Source organism: Scomber scombrus, chromosome 5 (genome assembly GCF_963691925.1).
Source record: "Scomber scombrus chromosome 5, fScoSco1.1, whole genome shotgun sequence".
In the NCBI taxonomy this organism is placed as follows: domain Eukaryota; kingdom Metazoa; phylum Chordata; class Actinopteri; order Scombriformes; family Scombridae; genus Scomber; species Scomber scombrus.
Window position 1 is genome coordinate 19,807,648 of NC_084974.1, and position 18,422 is coordinate 19,826,069.

Consider the following 18,422-nt stretch of genomic DNA (forward strand, 5'->3'; position numbering starts at 1 on the left):
CCGCAGAATGTGCACTGACAGTCGGGGCTTGTCTTCTTCGACACTCCCTCCTCTCCCTCTACCGGGTGTCTGGTTATCATCATCAAATGTCGCCCCCTACAGTCCGGAGTATGTACTGCATGTCACAACTAATGATAGAAGCCAATAGCTGACCTACGCCATCTGGTGGATTTTACATTGACATGCGAGGTTGTGTAGGCTTATTAAAGGAAACTTTCACCCATTGTCAACCTCATTTGCTGCACATTTCACTACTTTCACTCAACAAATCCAACAAATTCCGCAAAATGTCCTCATGTGTAGTTTTATGTGCATCTTATAGTATCATGTACCATGTTTGACTTTGCTTGTCTTTTTTTTTTAAATTCTGTGCTATATTGTATATTGTGGTTGTATTATACTTCCTTTTTTTACTTTTTATTTTTTAAATATTTTCATCTCTTACTTTCACAAAAGCCCTCCTAGAAACAGTTTGTTTTGTTTTTATGCGGGGGTTGGGTATTATTTTTACTTCCAGACCTTAAGCACAGTTAAATTAAATTTGATTTCCCATGCCTAAGCTGCCATGGCATGCCAGTTTCTGGCATCCTAGAATATCTACTTTCATTTGACACCTGGGTTTTTATCCACTAGCATTAACTTTTGGGTCACTGTGAGGTAAGCAGTGTGTAATCATAATATCTGCAGTAGAATAATAATAGTGCATTGAGGACACATGTAGTGTGATGAATTCAGATATCAAAAGTGTGACATAAATGTAGACATCTAGAAATCACAGAAGTGTGTAGATACTATTGGAATAAAAAAAACATTTAATCAAAGCATGACTAATGGCAAAGCCTGTTCTTATCAGTGGTGTCTAAATGTTATTGATAGTGAATCTAAATGATAACAGTAGAGTAGCTTTGAGAGTTGTTTTGAGAATTTGAATGGTGTAAAACGTAAAAACATAATATCAGAAACACTAAAATTATTATATATGTGGAAGAAGCCTCAGATAATTAGGAATGATCTAAATATAGACAAGATGGACATTCAGAACAACACCTGCAGTAGACTTCAAGTAGTCTATAAATAGTGATATTGTGCTTTTGGTCATTCATTGTATACTAAATCATTTTTTGACATTATTCCCCTTTTTGTTTTTCAAAAGAAGAGCCTAACATAGTTGAGGAACTGTCACTTTACTTTGGCACACAAACAGTATGATCACAATTTGTTCTGCATTGTACAAAAGGTAAAATTTCACATTGAATAACATACTGTAAGTAGGTCAAGGCGTCCCTGAATAAGAAACTAAGGCAAATTAAATGCACACACAGCTAATTAAGTATAACAATCTGTAGCAAATGTGCATACATTTGTGTCTATCCTCTGAGGACTTGAGACCAGTCATCATGGAAATATATGGAAAAGGCTTTCATCCCAGTTGTCCTCTTTAACAGGAACAAGGTTGTTATCACCAGGTGGCGTGGTTGAGTTTCAAGTCAGAAGTCTTTGTCGTCAGAGCAAGAAATCACCATGACTTCCCGGCTCTTAAAGTCCCACACTGCTGTGAGATGGAAGGCCATATTGGAGAAGACCACGAGATACTCAAACAGGGCAAACAATGTATAACCTGTGAAAAGAAGAAATAATTGCATGTGATTGTTTAACCTACAATTTTACAATATTGTGAAAATGATTACACTTTTGCAAAAGATTGGTTCATTTGTATTTACAATTCTTATAACAAGTATTTCCCTTTTAGCTCTGTCAACAACAATTACAGATTACATCAAAATGATCAAATTGATGAAATACTCACTCCCTGATTGACAGTACATATTGTGTTTCCAGTAAAAGAATCCAGCAAAAGCACAGAAGGAGATGTTGAGAAGTAAGAAACGCACTTTCCAATGATGAGACTTGGCATCCTAGATAAAAAAACAAACAAACAAACAAACATTACAAAACTGTAATACTGAATTGGACTGAAACACTGCAAATTAAATGAGAAATGTGTGTGATTTGGCATTCCTTACCTCAGGACTTAATGAATACTTCTTAATTGCTTTCCATAAACGACAAGTTATTAGCATGTAGATAAGGGAGCTGACAATGAACAGGACAAAGCCCTCCTTATGGACAACTGAGTAGCAATAATATACAAAGAAAGAGGGAAAGGGGGGGGGGGTGTCATTTTAATTGAAATATTTAATTTCAAGATAATTGAAGAATTCATACGTTAAATCAATGAATGCATAAACCTGCCTTCATCAATTAACAAATTCTGCATTGTACTCCAGACACAACTAAAAACATATGTTGCAATTCCTTTTATTATTTGTAGATTAATGGAGAAAGATTATTTATATTGCTTAATAAAGCATGTTTTATTTGAATTTTTTCATGAAACCATTAAAACCTATCTCACTTGATCTCCTCTCTGTAATCAAAAACATTTGAAAGGCTTCTAATACAATTAAAAACAAATGAAAATCTAAATAAACTGAGTGGGCAGATCAAAGATACAGTAATTAAAAAATGAAAATAAAGGTTTTTAATGAAAACATCTCAAATAAAAGTAACAGTCATTGAAGTAATCTCAAGACATTAATTACTCACAGTATGTTTCATTGGATGACACGTATGTGAGGAGCAAGAGGCCTAGGTTTTCAGATATAGAAAAGGCCAGGTTCAAGCAGCTGAGTGAACTCTCCAGCAACCTTGAGGCAAAACGTGTCTTGTAAAATTTAAAATAGGTCACTGCAACTAGGAACCTTGGTGCTGAGTGCAGTCCAATACAGAACCGCCATATGTGGCACTCAGGACTTAAACTTATTGAGGCACTTATGGATGGCAGGTAATTAGGAACCTAGAAACACAGAATAATTATTCATTTAATTTCAAACATTTATAGAACAGTAAAATAAAAAGAAAACTCATCTTATGAACACAGCAAACTAACAGGTCTGTCTTATCTCGTCAGAAAACTCAAAACAACACTGAGATGAGTCAAACATGCCCAGCCAGCATGTCCATGTGGAACTCACATGGGTAAAATGTGGGCTACATGGGTTCTGTGTGGGCATGGGCTTGAACTGGGCACATTTTGCGGGTCCCACATAGTTTCAGTAACACAGGCCCCACATGTGAAGCCCATTGACTGTATGACCCATAAGGGATGCAAGTGGGCTAAGCGAGCATGGGCATAAACAGAGCAAATTTTATGGGTCTCATATTATTTCAGAAACATAGGTCCCACGTGTATAACTAGCCCATTTGGGCCCCACCTGAAACCCAGTCAGAACCCACTTGAAGCCCATTTGGGCAAACACAGGTGGGGGCACCATGGAAACTGCGGACAAACCCAGTGGGACCCATATTGCCCCCCAAATTTAACTCTCACATGGACATGCTGGCTAGGTGACTGGCTCAGTTTGTTAAATCATAACATTACCTGACAATGTGTACCAGTAGAGTCATCAAAATGAAAAACAGAAGATATGAAGACACAAGTTATCAGTCCAAGCAGTGGTAGGCACACAGTACCCAGAACAAAGGTTGTATATGATAACCTGATGACCACAGGCCTCTCATGCCCCAAGATATTTGAGCCTTGTAGCATCTTAGAATGGGTCTGCAACAGTGAAAAAGGTCAGTGTTACACATGGTTAATATTGTCTTGCAAAGATATTTTTTGCACACGCAGGCAAATGTAATGCATGTTGCATAACCAACGTTCTCAAAGTCAGGAAATAGCAGGCAATTTATGGAGTACATATGAAAATTATTGAAAATGTCAAGCAGAGTAAATGTTAATTCAATTCAATTCACTCTAGTGGAATTTGGTTGAGGTGAAGTCTATAACAACAGCACATTTCCATCCACATTGCACAGGCAAGAACCACCTTACCTAGCAACAATATTATCCACCTTGAATTATTTTTTCTACATTTGCACACATTTGCATACCGAACACGTTAAGTCTGAAAAACGAAACCTACCTTCACTCTGTTTATTACTACACGCACATTGGCCCGTCAACAGCTACGCCATTACAGTAACATTCATTGTATCAGGCTGCACAATGGACGTGAATATTCCGGACACCAATAATAGGTTCCGAAGCCTCAAAAAGAGCTGGGGATCCATCCATATGAAAAGCCTGCATCCACCTGGTTTTAGTCGAATGATACTAGAAGATGATAACAGGCCTGAGTTGGATCCATCATCCTCCATGTGCGACAGACAGCTGGGGGAAATAACATAAATAAGGAATGTGCACCCGGAAGAGAAAGTGGGTGGCAGACATCGTTTGGATGGCGGAGCCTATAAAAATGATGCACAGATCACATGGGTGTTAATGTATAAAAATATATCACTTAATAATTTGCTTGAATGTAACACATTGGAGCGCAAATGAGGGACGAGGGGATGAGGGCTGTTTATTGCAGCCCGGTCTTTTCAAACTGCGTGCAAAAAACACGAATTTACACTTTCAAATTGTGTGCAGCGCATACCCCAAAGGTGCAATTTTGCGTGACGGTGATACAATCCTTCCATTTAACTTTTCTGGAACGCTGCGTCTCCAGTTTCACATCAAAACGTGTAACAGCCACGTTTGTCTGGGAGCTGTCTGTGGTGCTGAACCGGCAAACACAGGATCGATTTTTATTCCGGTTTATTTTTATTCTATCCAAATATGTCCACGTAAACACACACACACACACACACACACACACACACACACACACACACACACACACACACACACACACACTGTATATCTGTGGCATTTGTAGGCTAATCCTGATGCTGTGTATATCGGGTTAACATGTGGCGAGAGATCTTCATCTTTCTGTCAGTCCGCTGCCCCGCCTCTCTTTTCTTTCCCAGCATTGACAGCGCACATTGTGGCCTTGTAGACAACTGTCCGCTGCTTTCGCTCTCAGTCTGCTTTGTGTTTCTTTCTCTTTTTTTGGTTTGTGCTTCCCCCTAGTAAATTGGTCAAATAAACTTTTCCAGCAAGATGAAACGATGGGGAATCCAAACTTTATTTCGGTTGTTTCTCTGTGTCGGTGTTATGCCAGGTGAGTTTCCATTCATTTGAGTTTTAGTTTACTTAAGCTGGTCTAAAATTATGACTTGATAGAAATTGTTTTCATGCCTGAAATTCTCGCTACGTTCGTTTCTTCTGAAAAAACTCAATTGAGAGAACGCGAGACAACACCCAACATCCCAGCATTGATGACGACTAGAGGTTTAAAATTTGTAAAAAATGTTGTTTATCGACTCTGGCTCAGTTGCATTTAATTGTACTAATTTAATTTGTTTAATATATAAATGTTTTAAGAATTATCCATTTTTTCGATTTTCATCCCTCTTCCACACAAACTTGCTGCCAGTTGTTGAAGGATTTTGCTCGCATCATAATCCCGTAGACCTTCTTTGTATCCAGCTCAGAGGCTTTAATGAAAGAGCGGTTCAGGGTTAACATCTGGCTCGCCCAAATCCATTGTTGACACTGGAAACACGCTCCAGTTAGAGTGTTTTTAAAAAATAATGTTTGATGTTGTTTTCATTTTTACAACTAGTCACACATCCTCTGTCAGATTGCCTGGTGATTTGGAGATATGAATGTAGGATGTATCAATGAATGTATGAAAAATGATATTTACAGATGGCATATAGTTGGACCTTTTGTGGACCTTTTGATCATTTCTATCATCACTGTTTTAACTTCACATGAATGTTTAATTTTCCTGTTTAGGCTCATTTAAATACTATGTTGTATGTCCCTTGGATTGAGTGTTCAATGAACACATGCTACATTCCACATACACAACCTCATCAGAGAAAGTGACTGCTGGTACATAATGGCAGATTTGCATGATCTCTTCCTAGAGCTTTATAGAAGGGCAATCTAGCCTGAGATCCCCTTTTTACCCTTCCACCATCTGTCGTGTGTTCACATTTTCTCTCATGTTCTCACTTTCTTTAAACCTCGGCATCCACATTACTGGCTTTGCTTTGAATGTCACAGCCCAGAAATGTTATTTAAACTCACCAGCTTCCACTAATCAGAAATTATGACACCAGAATGTCCTGGCTAAAAATCCTAAAGACACTATAATATGGCACAATCAACTGAAGTTCAACACGTGTTTTGTGGTGATATTGTTGTAAAATTGTTTCTAACCCTGTCATAGCCTGTTGGTGTGCTCATGGCAGATACGCTCAGAAGCTCCTGAAGGATTTATTTACCAACTATACTAGCGCGCTGAGACCTGTGGAGGACACAAAAAACATACTGAATGTGACCCTGCAGGTTACACTGTCACAGATTATCGACATGGTAAAACACAAGTCACTACAGTATTGTATGTGTGAGAATGAACTGTTCAGATACCCACACATTAGCATTACCATATCAGTAGTGCTATTTTGTTGTCTGATCATATTTCTGTTTTGGCATCTTACCTGTAACATGTCTCTTTTATTTGTCAGATATTTTTTAATTGATTTTTCAATCTTTTACAGGACGAAAGAAACCAAATTTTGACTGCTTATTTGTGGATACGGCAAGTGTGGGTTGATGCACACCTCAGATGGAATAAATATGATTACGATGGACTTGATACCATCCGCATACCTAGTAGTTATGTATGGAGACCTGATATAGTCCTATATAACAAGTAGGTCGGACTGGTATTGGGTTAACCATTATATCATTATTTTGCTATGGCTCTAGTTGGTCAGTATAAAAGGCACAAGCTGAACATTCCTTGAAGCTATTATTCATGGGAGTGTCCAGGCCTTAGTCTGCTTTTTATACACCAGTAAATTCACCAACAATTATACAGATGAAAATAAAGAAAGAATGACACGTATTGAAATTGTAAAATAAAAATCAGTGGTACCACTTCATTGACAAATGGGAAAAGAAGGCAAAGAAACCTGAGTAGGTAAGGGGACAATGTTGTATTGGGGACAACAGCTGATACCATGTAGACTAAAACAAACTGACACACATAAATGCATACTTTAGCAATACTGGTACGATATAAAATGCAGACAAAACAATGAGGAATGAGTGCAACTCCACCAAAATGTGTTGACTCTTCACTCAGTGGGTGTACTTGTGCCATTTTATCCGTATCAAGATTTTTTTTCTTTTGAATCATTCTCCAGCTGCTCCAGAAGATTCAACCTACTTGTTCCGAATCTGATTTGAAGAATCCATTACTCTAATCTATTTTTCCAGACAACTTTTCTTTGTCTTTCAGTGCTGATGATCATTTCACTGGCTCTATGGACACCAATGTGGTGGTCCGACATGATGGCCAGATAATGTGGGATTCCCCAGCAATTACCAAGAGCTCCTGCAAAGTCGACGTGTCCTTTTTTCCTTTTGATGCTCAGCAATGCAGGTTCACCTACGGTTCCTGGACCTACAATGGAAACCAGTTGGACATTCAGAACGCCATGGATAGTGCTGACCTGGCTGACCTGGTGGAAAATGTTGAGTGGGAGGTGCTGGGTATGCCAGCTAAAAGGAACATTATTCTGTATGGCTGTTGTGCCGACCCTTATCCTGATGTGACCTACACACTGAAACTGAAGAGAAGGGCTTCCTTCTATGTCTACAACTTGCTAATACCATGTGTGATGATCTCGTTCTTGGCTCCACTGGGCTTCTACCTGCCTGCTGACTCTGGAGAGAAGGTGTCTTTGGGTGTTACTGTAATGCTGGCACTCACTGTCTTTCAGCTGTTGGTTGCAGAGATCATGCCACCCTCTGAGAATGTACCACTTATTGGTAAGGGCAACAAAATGGGCTCAGGCCCAAAATGTGCAATGACTGTACGCTACAACTCCGTATGTTGATTTCCTGTTCTTGTTGTTGTTTTTTCACAGGAAAGTATTACATTGCAACCATGACCATGATAACAGCCTCCACTGCTCTGACCATCTTCATCATGAACATACACCACTGTGGCCCAGATGCCAAGCCTGTTCCAAAGTGGGCCAAGAAGGTAATTCTGCAGTACATGGCCAGAATGTGCTTTGTTTATGAAGTCGGGGAGAACTGTTTGTCACCACAGTCGGAGACACAGGAATCTCCACCTGTAAAGAACACCAACTGTACCATGAATGGCCAGGCAGGACCAGGCAGAGAGGACTGTGCCTTCAAAATGGAGAGAGGACAAGAGACAGTGGGCTCAATGGCCACAGAAGAGAGAGAAGACATGGACCAGATGATGAGTCCAATGGGCTCAATTGGGAGGAACCCTACCAACCACTACAGCAGTTGGAAGAATGGCATTTTCACGAGCATGGACTGTGGAGATTCAGGGGGTCTGCCTAGATGCAGAAAGGGAGGTGTGAGTGATGGAGAGAGAAAAGACAGAGAGGTTTCCTGCAACACTCACAGCAATGAAAGTCCGTTGCTGCGTAACATTGAGTACATAGCCAACTGTTACAGAGATCAGAGGGCCACACAGAAGAGGACTGGAGAATGGAAGAAGGTAGCCAAAGTTTTAGATCGCTTCTTTATGTGGATATTTTTCATAATGGTGTTTTTCATGAGCCTTCTGATCATGGGCAAAGCCCTCTAACTGCAGGACTGCTTAAAGGAGTCTATATGACAGTGTGAACAGGTGTAGCTACAATAGCACAAAGGAGATCAGAGGATAGTTTACATACTGACATATGTATATGTCATACGTATCTATTTATTATATAAATAACCATCTAACTGCACTTTTCCTAAATGTCTCAGGTTTTAAGAGTAATTAATATAATGTTTTTTTTAATTAGCTTTGTTAAAATACTGTACAAATGTTTTTCTGATTAGAAGAAAAACAGAGAAAGAAAAAAAACAGAAATTGTATTTTTTTTTTTTTAAAAAGCTCCAATCTGGAGGACATGTTACAACCCAGCCCCCAGTGTTCTTGTCTATGGATATGTTGTTGCCGACTAGTATCCCTAACTTTTTCTCCAATGCTGGTAACAGCATGTGAAAGGTATCAAGCTCAGCAAAGAAATGTAAATCAATAAAATTTTCTACAGACAGAATTCTGTGCACAAATCACTTTGGTTCTTAATTTTATTCATATGATTACTGTTTTGGTATTTTGCACAACTTTTTCTGCTTTATATTTGAAATTATGAGGGTTAAATAGTTATGATATACATTGCCACTTCCATTGTAAAACTGACACAAAAGGACAATTCAATCAGGAGAGACAAGTAAGATGCAAGAGATGAAAACTTTTATTATGAGTATAATGATATAGACAAGACTTTGGCGCTTGAACTCCATGAGGACATCATCCTGGAACGGCTGCAAGATAGATCCCCCATGAAATCCAGACACTGGTGGAGGTGATCCTGATTAGATGATAGGAATGCTGATGCAAAGATGAGGCTGATGATCCTATACAGAGACTGGGTGGAGATGGGGAGGTGGTGGCATGCACGTACAGCTGAATAACAGATTAGAGCAGAGAGAGAGAGAGACATATTTGAAAAGACAGCAACTAGATGATAGGCTAACAATGAAGTGTGGCACTGTGCTATTGGAGGATAAGTGACGTGACAACTGAAACTCAAACTACACCCCTTAATCATTGACAAGCCGGAATTAAATGCACATGTGTGAGAGTGTAAAACTGGAGTTAGCACCACTATGCCTGTTATGAGAAGAGAAGAATTTTCCCCACGCTTTATTAGTAACACATAAAAGTTAAACAGATTTTGTCAAATGGCACCCTGTTAGTGATATATCTTATGGGGTCAACATTGAGGGAGTTCCAGGTATTTCAGAAAGTTGGAAAATCTCAGTTTCATTTAATTTAATACATTTAACCAATGCCCTTAATGCTAGAATGACCAGGATTTCTGAAGCTCCCTATAACCCCTGTATTAGAGTAAATGACTAGCCACACCCAGTTTTCTTGGATATTTATTTGTTTTGGCAAACATGCATCCTTAACTTTCTCTCTGATGCTGTGTGAAAGTTTGTAAGTTCAGCAAAGAATATTCTTTTCAAATTTGTATTACTTATGTGATGCTAAATTATATTTATATTATTATATTTACTTACAGAGTATATAATAATACATACATTCACAAAACCACTGCAGGAACAAAAAAGGAAGATATTTTTTGTCCTGATGGTGTTCTAAGAGCGAACTCCCTCAATGCAGTCTGACTAAACACCGAGGGGTTTCCTGATATTTCAGAGATAATTTTGAATATATGTATCAAATTTCCTTAATTTAACCAATGTAATTTACGATCAACTGAATAGAAGTAGTTTTCAGGTTTATATACTGACATGTATCATTATACAATGACAGTACATGCATACTGGTCATACTTTGGAAACACGGAAATCATTTTTTAATAGTTAGAAAATAGAAACCAAACAAACACATTCATATATGTGTGATGTAATTATAATCACAATTTAATATGTAACATCCTCAGTGGACAATGTATTTTTACGATCATGACTGAGAATCACCTAACTTTACATAGGAGTCAACATGTTAAGAAAAACATTCAGACAAGGGCCTGTACATACAAGCAGAGCAAGAGAGTATAGCTTAATGTAACTCACATGGATTATCTGTTAAATCCCCTGGATCACCACCATTTGCTTCGCTTTTGATGTGTATTATCCCTGGCCTTTATGTTGCAAAATGGGTTATAAGTCTTTAATCTGAAGCCAAACAATTTGAATCCTTTATCAGCTCCACTGTGATTTGAATAATAAGTGCAGAATTAAACTTGGAATACACACTCAACAGTATTTCTGTGAATAACTGGAACATTTTTACTTATTGAAAAATATCTTTAGCCTAATCTTATAGATCTATCTTCCAGCACAAAGGTTTTTTTAATCTTCTTAACAACAGGTAACAAATTCTGTTGATCTCCTGCATCTAAGTGTGGGAGAAGGCCGAGCTGGCAAACATTCATTAGAGTGGAAAAAAGTAATGTTTTAATACAAACTGAAATATTATAACAAGCCTGATGTGTTGACAGCATCTCAAGCAATTTCAGCCTGAACAAATGTTTTATTTTTACTTTATTAGCTGAGAGACATTGCAGGATTATGTCCTGTACACATTCATAATGTGATGAACAATTTGTATTGTTCTCTTTTATCTTGAATCACCATTTAGCAAAGGTGAAGCAAAATAATTCAATAGGTTATATTAAGTTAACAAAGTTCTTATTATATCACTCATCCATATTAAAAAGGCCAACACAAACAAACTAATTTTAGATATATTGGATAGATGGAAAATACATTCTGTGGCGTTTAAGGACTAAAGGAAGTTTTGTATTACTGTGTATTTTTGTGATATTACACAGTATGCACATTGTATGCAAGGTACTGTATGCACAGGCAAAGTCTTTTGTATTGTATTGCTTTAGTAGTAAAACACAGTATTGACAGCTTCTTCAGAGTTAAGTCTCTGAATTATGAGCTGTTAATAATGAATTCACAACATGAAACATCACCATAATCTCTGCAACTGAAAATTAGTCAATGTATATCTTTTAAATGTATTCTAAAGATTTTTGTAAACTTTCAAACCATAGAAATTTATTCAGACCACAGAACAGAGCACAAAACAAGGTTCTCGGTGCAATTTTAGCATTAAGACACAAGAGGTTGGTAAAGAGCTTGTTATGGGTGTCAGCACACAGGAAACTAGTATCAACATTAATTTAATTCTCATTAATTTATCTACAAACACCATGACATTTGGTAACAGATCTTGGATCCCCTTGATTGTTTGTGACACAGAGAGATAGTTTCTAACATATTGAAATAAATGTGACAAAGCCAAACTTTAGTCTTACTGTATAAGTCACATCAACTGCTAGGGAACTGCTGCTTTAATGATCTACAGGAGTTACAGACTTTAATGTCCACGAAATTATAAATACCTTGAAGACAGTAAATCGTGTGTCTGTATATTTAAACCATACCTAAACTAACAACAGAAGACAGGAATTGTTAGGTTGATGTAACGTCTCTATGCAGTATCTGGAAAATTTTAGCCCGTAATGACCTTGTTTGCATTCCATAAATGACAGGATTCAAATTAGCAGGAACAACATGAAATAAAATGTATGCAAACTTCCTTAAATCTGGGTAATTTGGGAAACGGTGCAGAATGATGGTTAAAAAACCAGACCAGAGCATAATAAGGTAAAGAACCAAGTGGCTGGCACAGGTTTGCAGTGCTCTGTTATTCAACTCTTTGTTTTTCTTGATCCAGCAGATGATAGCTATTCTGAAATAAGTGACGGCTATGCTTCCCATTGAGCAACTAAACAACATCACAGTGAAAAACAGCCCATAGATATTGTTGATGGACACATCCTCACAAGATAGTTTGAACAATGATGCATTGTCACAATAAGCATTTTGTATAAATGATCTACAACGGGACAACCTTACAGTGAGTCCTATCAAAACAGACACAAGTGATAGTGACACCCCCCATGCAGTTGCAGACAACACAATCACAGTTCTGGTGGTCATAATTGAACTGTACCTCAAAGGGTGACATATTGCTACATATCTGTCAATTGCCATAATGGTGAGAATCATATGTGAAGCTGATCCGAATGTGTGGCTGTGAAAGGCCTGAGCAACACACTGGCTGTATGTGATAAACCGTTCTGTTGAAATAACGTGAGCCATCAGCGGCGGAAGTAGGACTGTGTTACCTATTAAATCATTGACAGACAGATTACAGAAGAGAATGTACATTGGCTGGTGCAAACTCTTCTCAGTGATGATAAGCACAAGAACACCAATGTTGGAAAAAAGCAGGGAAGAGTACACAAACAGCAGTAAGAAAAACAGAGGGTATGTGAACTCTGGAGCTATATCAAAGCCTTGGATCTCCAGGATATCACTTGCAATTGTCATGTTGCTTTCCATGCTGTTTTATACAGAGGGAAACCTGAAAGAGAAAAAAATGTTTGTTAATATAAATATATAAATATGTAGTCATTGCATATATTCACTCTTTTGTCCAATGTGCATGCATCAAGTACAAAAATAAAAAGTTGGACTAAGGAAATAAACACTTTTATGTGTGTATAGACAATACTTACTTCTTCAACTAATATTTTCAGTTCCCTCTCGTGTAGAAATGCTTTAATCATCTGAGTACAAATGTGTTCTGTAATGACAAGTATGATTATTATAAACATAAAAGTAACCATAAAGATGCAGAATGGTCACATTATGTACATGAAAGTGACATTAAATGTGTGAAAAGTGATGGTGTCCTATACAACACATGCTAATCATATGTTGTAACAAGCAGTTGTTCCATGAGATGACAGTACCTTGCCTGTGGAGGTGAGAATCCCAGCTCAACAGTGAGGTCTTGATCTCTTTTATCTTCAGCGTGACATATGTCATCAATTCACTGTCTTTCCCATTTGCACTCCAGTGTTTTATTTAACGAAGGTTAGGCTTCTTGTTAATAACCAGAACGTAGTCATAGAAATCATTAGTTTGAAAAGAGATCGGGCAGATGTTGGCAATGTGATTAAGGGCCAAAACTTCAGTTTTGGAAAGGCCATGTCCCTCGCACCAAAAGTCTTACTGACTTGAAACTTCACACACAAGTCCAGTTCAATGTGCTGCCTCTTGGACCATAAAAGTCTGACATGGTGATTTTTTCTGAAAAATATTGATGTAACATCTACTTCTTGGAGTTTGACATGATCAATACCAAATTTGGTATACAGCCTTGGGAAGATGAACATTTCTATTATCAATAGAAATTTATATTTCAATTATAGATACATGCAAGAGTGGTCAAGAACATGGCTGCCATCAACCAAATTATCTTCACAAAGGGCGGGATTAGCAAATATTGTCCATAACTCATTAATCATTTGTCCAATCATCATAAATCTTTGTAGTTAACTTCAGCCTGTGATTGGAAATAGGTTTACCAAAGCATGTTGAGCATAGGGGGCACCACAAATACCACAAACATGTATTTGAAAACCCCCAGGACGGAATTTCATCAAAACTGGTGTGCATGCTCTGGGGGCAAGTATTAACCAAAATCTGAAGTGCCATATTGATCGGTGCATGTGGGTCACATATAGATCTGATAAAGGGGGGAGCAAATGGAACTTGGGGTGTGCAATTATTAAAATGTGGCAGGCTTTCTGATTATTAAACAAGTGTGTGATTTGGGTCAGTCCTTCCTTGAACAGAAGTGACTTTGCTTGATTTTTGCTTGCTTTAATTTCTCAACAATTAAGCTGCTTCATTGAGTTGATCACAAAAAGGTTTGAACCCACTAACTGCTGCTTGTGGCTATATTTCTACTTTGATTTTATTGTATTAACATTATAACATAATAAGTATTCAATGACCTAGAACTGAACAGGAGTCAGAAATACGCCGGTCAGAAATATATATTTTCACTTAAAAAATGTTTATATGTAAATACAAATTACTGTACCTTTATATTTATGTAGTGCTGTTATTATGGATGTATTATATTATATAAAATTATATAAATTCTTCAAATTGGATCTTCAAATTGCAAGGAATCATATTTCCTGAGCAACAAAAGGCCCTATAAAGATTAGCTGATCAAAGACACACAATGAGTAATTTGAAGAATGAACAACAAATAATTCAAGAAATAGTTAAAATGAATGCATTTGAAAATAAGTTGATACCGATGAATTTGCTCTCTTGCATCTAGAAGGCTATACACTCATAGAAAGCTTGAGCATGTAAAGTATTGTACATTAATGTGTAAACAACATCCTAATATGAATCTAGCCTATTATATATGACACTGAGGGGAAGAAGACTAGTTTTAGAAGCATTTTGATAAAAGAAATGTCAGCATAGTCCAGTATAGTATGTATTTGACCTCAGTTAGCATAAAAGGTACTAGAGAAAGACCACACAAAGTGATTAGAGGATCAAATCAATTATCAAAGCATTTCAGGGTCCATCATGTCCATTTCTCATGGGCGAGATGTTAGTGTCTAATCTCCTAATGTTCTAACTGCCCTTTTGTGTGCACGAGCACATTCCTCATTCCCAAAGGCCTGATGTGACCACTTCAGTGTTCTGTTTCAATTACAAACTAATTGAAACACATCTTAACTTCTGAATAATACAAACATATATGAAAAGGCTAAACCGTGCAATTCTTATATGTTTTAGGCTATTGAGCTGTTTGACATTATTCATTAAAACTGCTGATTTATTGCTAAATACACTGCAGATGTATGTGAAAAAGATCAAATAAAATAATTCAGCAGTCTATTCTGTGGTTCTTAAATTTAAAACTGTGACATTTATCTGTTTAAATGTTTTGAATAATAACATTTAGTGTTTAAAGAGAAGAAATCAAATGCCATCACGTTGTTATGTCATATGCAACCTCACATTACAGCTTCCCATGGGTGTTATTAAACAACATCCTTCATTAGCAAATAACAATCTCATTATCAACCGGAGGTTTACTTATTGTCCAGGGATTAATTACAATGTGAGACAGTTAATAACACATCATTTAGTCATAGCTCCAGGGGGCTCATTAATGAATGTGTTTTGACAAAGTAATGAGACATGTTGCTGATGTAATTCTGACAACCTCTTATTTATCCAGTTACATAATATTGTTGCAGTAGCCCCTCAGGTGAATAGTTATTGGAAAAGATCATTTCTGATATTCCTGTTTTCATAGTAATGGAAATTAAAGAAGAGAAGGCTTCAGATGAGTTTGGATTTCTACATCTGGCTTCATTCAGGCCTTCCCAGCAGAGCAACATTTGTGGTAAAATTGTAGTACCATGTACTTTGATATTAAACTTGAGAGTCCACATTTAAACAATTCCATTACATTTGTAAAATACAAACTCTAAAAAGGCATACTGTAGATGAAACACTGGTTAAAGTTCCAGTAAAAAGAAAGAAAATACAAAACAATCATATATAAAACCCTCAAATTGGTATTACAAAGATTATATCAATAACTGAGTGTAAACTCATACATTGTCCCACAGTGCAGGAGGTTATGTATTTATCAAACTGTATAAAGTAAAATTTTGATAGATAAAAGTTAAAATCACAAACACAAATAATAAAAACAATTTATTTATTTAACCTAATTTTTTAAGGAAAGAACAACAAACTTCAGGCCTTCCTGTTGAGAAGGAACAAAAACATTTCACTTGGACTTCCTTCCATGCGATGACCCTTTTCTTTAAGAGCATCTTGATTTTTGTTTTGTTTTATATGATAAAGACAGTCCTTTGTAACTTAAAATGTTCTTAAACCTAACAAAGGCTGTCAGGAGTAAAACCTAGATGATTGTATGCACTGTATGTTTTCTGTATGATTATACAATATATCATTGGTCATGATAAACAGTACGAAGCAGAGTAGTAGAAGCCTATTAATTGCATTTCACACTAAATTGCTTGTTACACCACTTTTTCTATTTTTAATTATCAGGGCTAGAAACAAACAACAACGATAAATCTGTATTGATTTTTTTTGCAATCTAAGCATCTTTGTACATAATCTGCCAACAGCAGAAAATGAAAATCCCAAAGGCAAACGTTGATTTAAACAGGTCATGGTCATCATTATGATGCCAATAAATAAAGATGTTGGGCAGGGCGGTTCTCAACACTTCATGAAGCACTACTTGTAATGCAAGTGGCTTGTTTCGCGACTGCTTCAGACATTGATTCAGTTTTAAATGATGAAAATCCATGACGATTGTTTTCCTTACTAATCGATGTGAAAATGGAAAACAAATCTTTTGGGTTCAGCTTTGAATTAACCCTGGACCCATTTGTTATTCCACCTGGAGGGAAGTATCCCATTTTCTTTTTTGGTATTGCAATTTATTTTTTTGGCATTTTTTGCAACCTGACCTTACTGATTTTGATCATTGTGAAGAGGAACCTTCACAAGCCCATGTATTTTATCCTGTTTAGTCTTCCTCTCAATGATCTGATAGGTATAACTGCCATGCTACCAAAAGTGCTTTCAGACATTGTCACTGAGACTAATAAGGTTTACTATCCTTTGTGCGTTTTACAAGCATTCTTACTCCATATGTATGGTGGTGGTATTCTGTTTATCCTGGCAGCAATGTCTTTTGATCGTTATGTTGCCATCTGTATGCCATTACGCTACAGCTCCATTATGACACCCAGAGGTGTTACTTGTATTATCTTTCTAGTTTGGGGTCTTGACTTTGTCTTGATTGTATCACTGTTCTCTTTGCAGACACGGCTTCCTAGGTGTAAATCTGTAATTATGAATGTCTTCTGTGATAACCCATCTCTTCTGAAACTCACATGTGGGAACACGGCCATCAATAATATCATAGGATTATTTAACACAGCCATCATGCAAGCTGTAAGTGTGTCTGTTCAGGCATTTTCATATGTCAAGATTCTGATCACGTGTGTGGTCACAAGGAGGTCTGAAACCAAGACAAAAGCTGTCAACACGTGTGTTGCACAGTTGGTTATATTAGTCATATTTGAGATAGCCGGGACTTTCACAATTTTATCTCACAGGTTTAAAAATGTGTCAGCTGACTTGCAGAAGATAATGGGCATGCTAATATTTCTTGTACCTCCACTTCTGAATCCAATTGTGTATGGACTGTATACAAATGAAATACGAAGCACTTTCCTGAGAGTCTTAAAAAATAGATTCACCAACTGAATCTTTACATAGTGTGGTTCATGGCATTAAAGTTTGTCTTTTTGGGTTTCAAACACAATCATAACACTGTGCTATCTTAGGAACACTTTGATAATGTAAACAATATTGTGGAATCAATAATGTTTGTAACAAAAATGTTTTGTTCAGTACATGATGGGAACATATTTGGCCCAGTCAATGACACCTGGTGAAGTTTTATGAGTTTTTCAAGTTGTGGACTCATAATTGAAAATGTTGAATTGAACTGGGTGAAATGTGTCTGCAAGACATCTGCAATCATAAAACATGTTAGTTGACTGGGTATGCTTGTTACATAAGAAAATCCTTAAATGATCTCTTTGTTGTTGTTCATGTTTCTGTTGATGTATACATTTATTTGTGTTGTTTAAGTGCAATAGTGTGTAATAATACATTTAGATATTGGTCTGATTCTGCCCATAGTCTTATATGTAGTATTTAAACTGACAAACACATGCTTCTAGGCTTTACTAGGCCTAGTCATTCTCTCATTTGATGCTGATGTTTTAATGTTGATGTTGAGTTTAATTTTTTTTATATAAAGGAGAGTGACCTCTGTTGCCCAGTAGTACTTTTATTTGTCATCCACACTCTTTGCACCATGGCTCGGGCAAAAATCTTTGGCAATCATTGCAGAATC

General features: G+C 37.0%; 4 protein-coding genes across 4 annotated transcripts; 2 read left to right on the top strand and 2 right to left on the bottom strand.

Moving 5' to 3' along the window:
- Positions 1-1,472: 1,472 nt before the first annotated feature.
- LOC133980780 (post-GPI attachment to proteins factor 2-like) lies at positions 1,473-3,610 on the bottom strand. Its single transcript, XM_062419580.1, has 5 exons — positions 3,443-3,610; positions 2,608-2,857; positions 2,025-2,131; positions 1,808-1,916; positions 1,473-1,618 (listed from the first exon to the last, which is right to left on the bottom strand). Exons 1-5 carry the CDS (start codon positions 3,608-3,610, stop codon positions 1,488-1,490), a joined length of 765 nt encoding a protein of 254 aa, XP_062275564.1. The 3' UTR covers positions 1,473-1,487.
- A 1,404-nt stretch (positions 3,611-5,014) lies between these two features.
- chrna10a (cholinergic receptor, nicotinic, alpha 10a) lies at positions 5,015-8,603 on the top strand. Its single transcript, XM_062419413.1, has 5 exons — positions 5,015-5,075; positions 6,195-6,340; positions 6,526-6,680; positions 7,272-7,804; positions 7,903-8,603. Exons 1-5 carry the CDS (start codon positions 5,015-5,017, stop codon positions 8,601-8,603), a joined length of 1,596 nt encoding a protein of 531 aa, XP_062275397.1.
- A 3,422-nt stretch (positions 8,604-12,025) lies between these two features.
- LOC133980466 (olfactory receptor 13H1-like) lies at positions 12,026-12,961 on the bottom strand. Its single transcript, XM_062419200.1, has one exon. It carries the CDS (start codon positions 12,959-12,961, stop codon positions 12,026-12,028), a length of 936 nt encoding a protein of 311 aa, XP_062275184.1.
- A 3,867-nt stretch (positions 12,962-16,828) lies between these two features.
- LOC133980662 (olfactory receptor 52B2-like) lies at positions 16,829-17,764 on the top strand. Its single transcript, XM_062419430.1, has one exon. It carries the CDS (start codon positions 16,829-16,831, stop codon positions 17,762-17,764), a length of 936 nt encoding a protein of 311 aa, XP_062275414.1.
- Positions 17,765-18,422: the final 658 nt, after the last annotated feature.

What these genes read in the sequence shown, in the direction of transcription:
- LOC133980780 (XM_062419580.1), bottom strand. Translation starts at nt 3,610, where the DNA reads ATGCTACAAGGCTCAAATATCTTGGGGCATGAGAGGCCTGTGGTCATC. An exon ending in GTCATCCAATGAAACATACT is followed by an intron (nt 2,132 to 2,607) that starts GTGAGTAATTAA and finishes ATTGCTACTCAG; the next exon opens with TTGTCCATAAGGAGGGCTTT. An exon ending in AGTATTCATTAAGTCCTGAG is followed by an intron (nt 1,917 to 2,024) that starts GTAAGGAATGCC and finishes TTTTTTATCTAG; the next exon opens with GATGCCAAGTCTCATCATTG.
- chrna10a (XM_062419413.1), top strand. Translation starts at nt 5,015, where the DNA reads ATGAAACGATGGGGAATCCAAACTTTATTTCGGTTGTTTCTCTGTGTC. An exon ending in CTGTGTCGGTGTTATGCCAG is followed by an intron (nt 5,076 to 6,194) that starts GTGAGTTTCCAT and finishes ACCCTGTCATAG; the next exon opens with CCTGTTGGTGTGCTCATGGC. An exon ending in GATATAGTCCTATATAACAA is followed by an intron (nt 6,681 to 7,271) that starts GTAGGTCGGACT and finishes TTTGTCTTTCAG; the next exon opens with TGCTGATGATCATTTCACTG.
- LOC133980466 (XM_062419200.1), bottom strand. Translation starts at nt 12,961, where the DNA reads ATGGAAAGCAACATGACAATTGCAAGTGATATCCTGGAGATCCAAGGC.
- LOC133980662 (XM_062419430.1), top strand. Translation starts at nt 16,829, where the DNA reads ATGGAAAACAAATCTTTTGGGTTCAGCTTTGAATTAACCCTGGACCCA.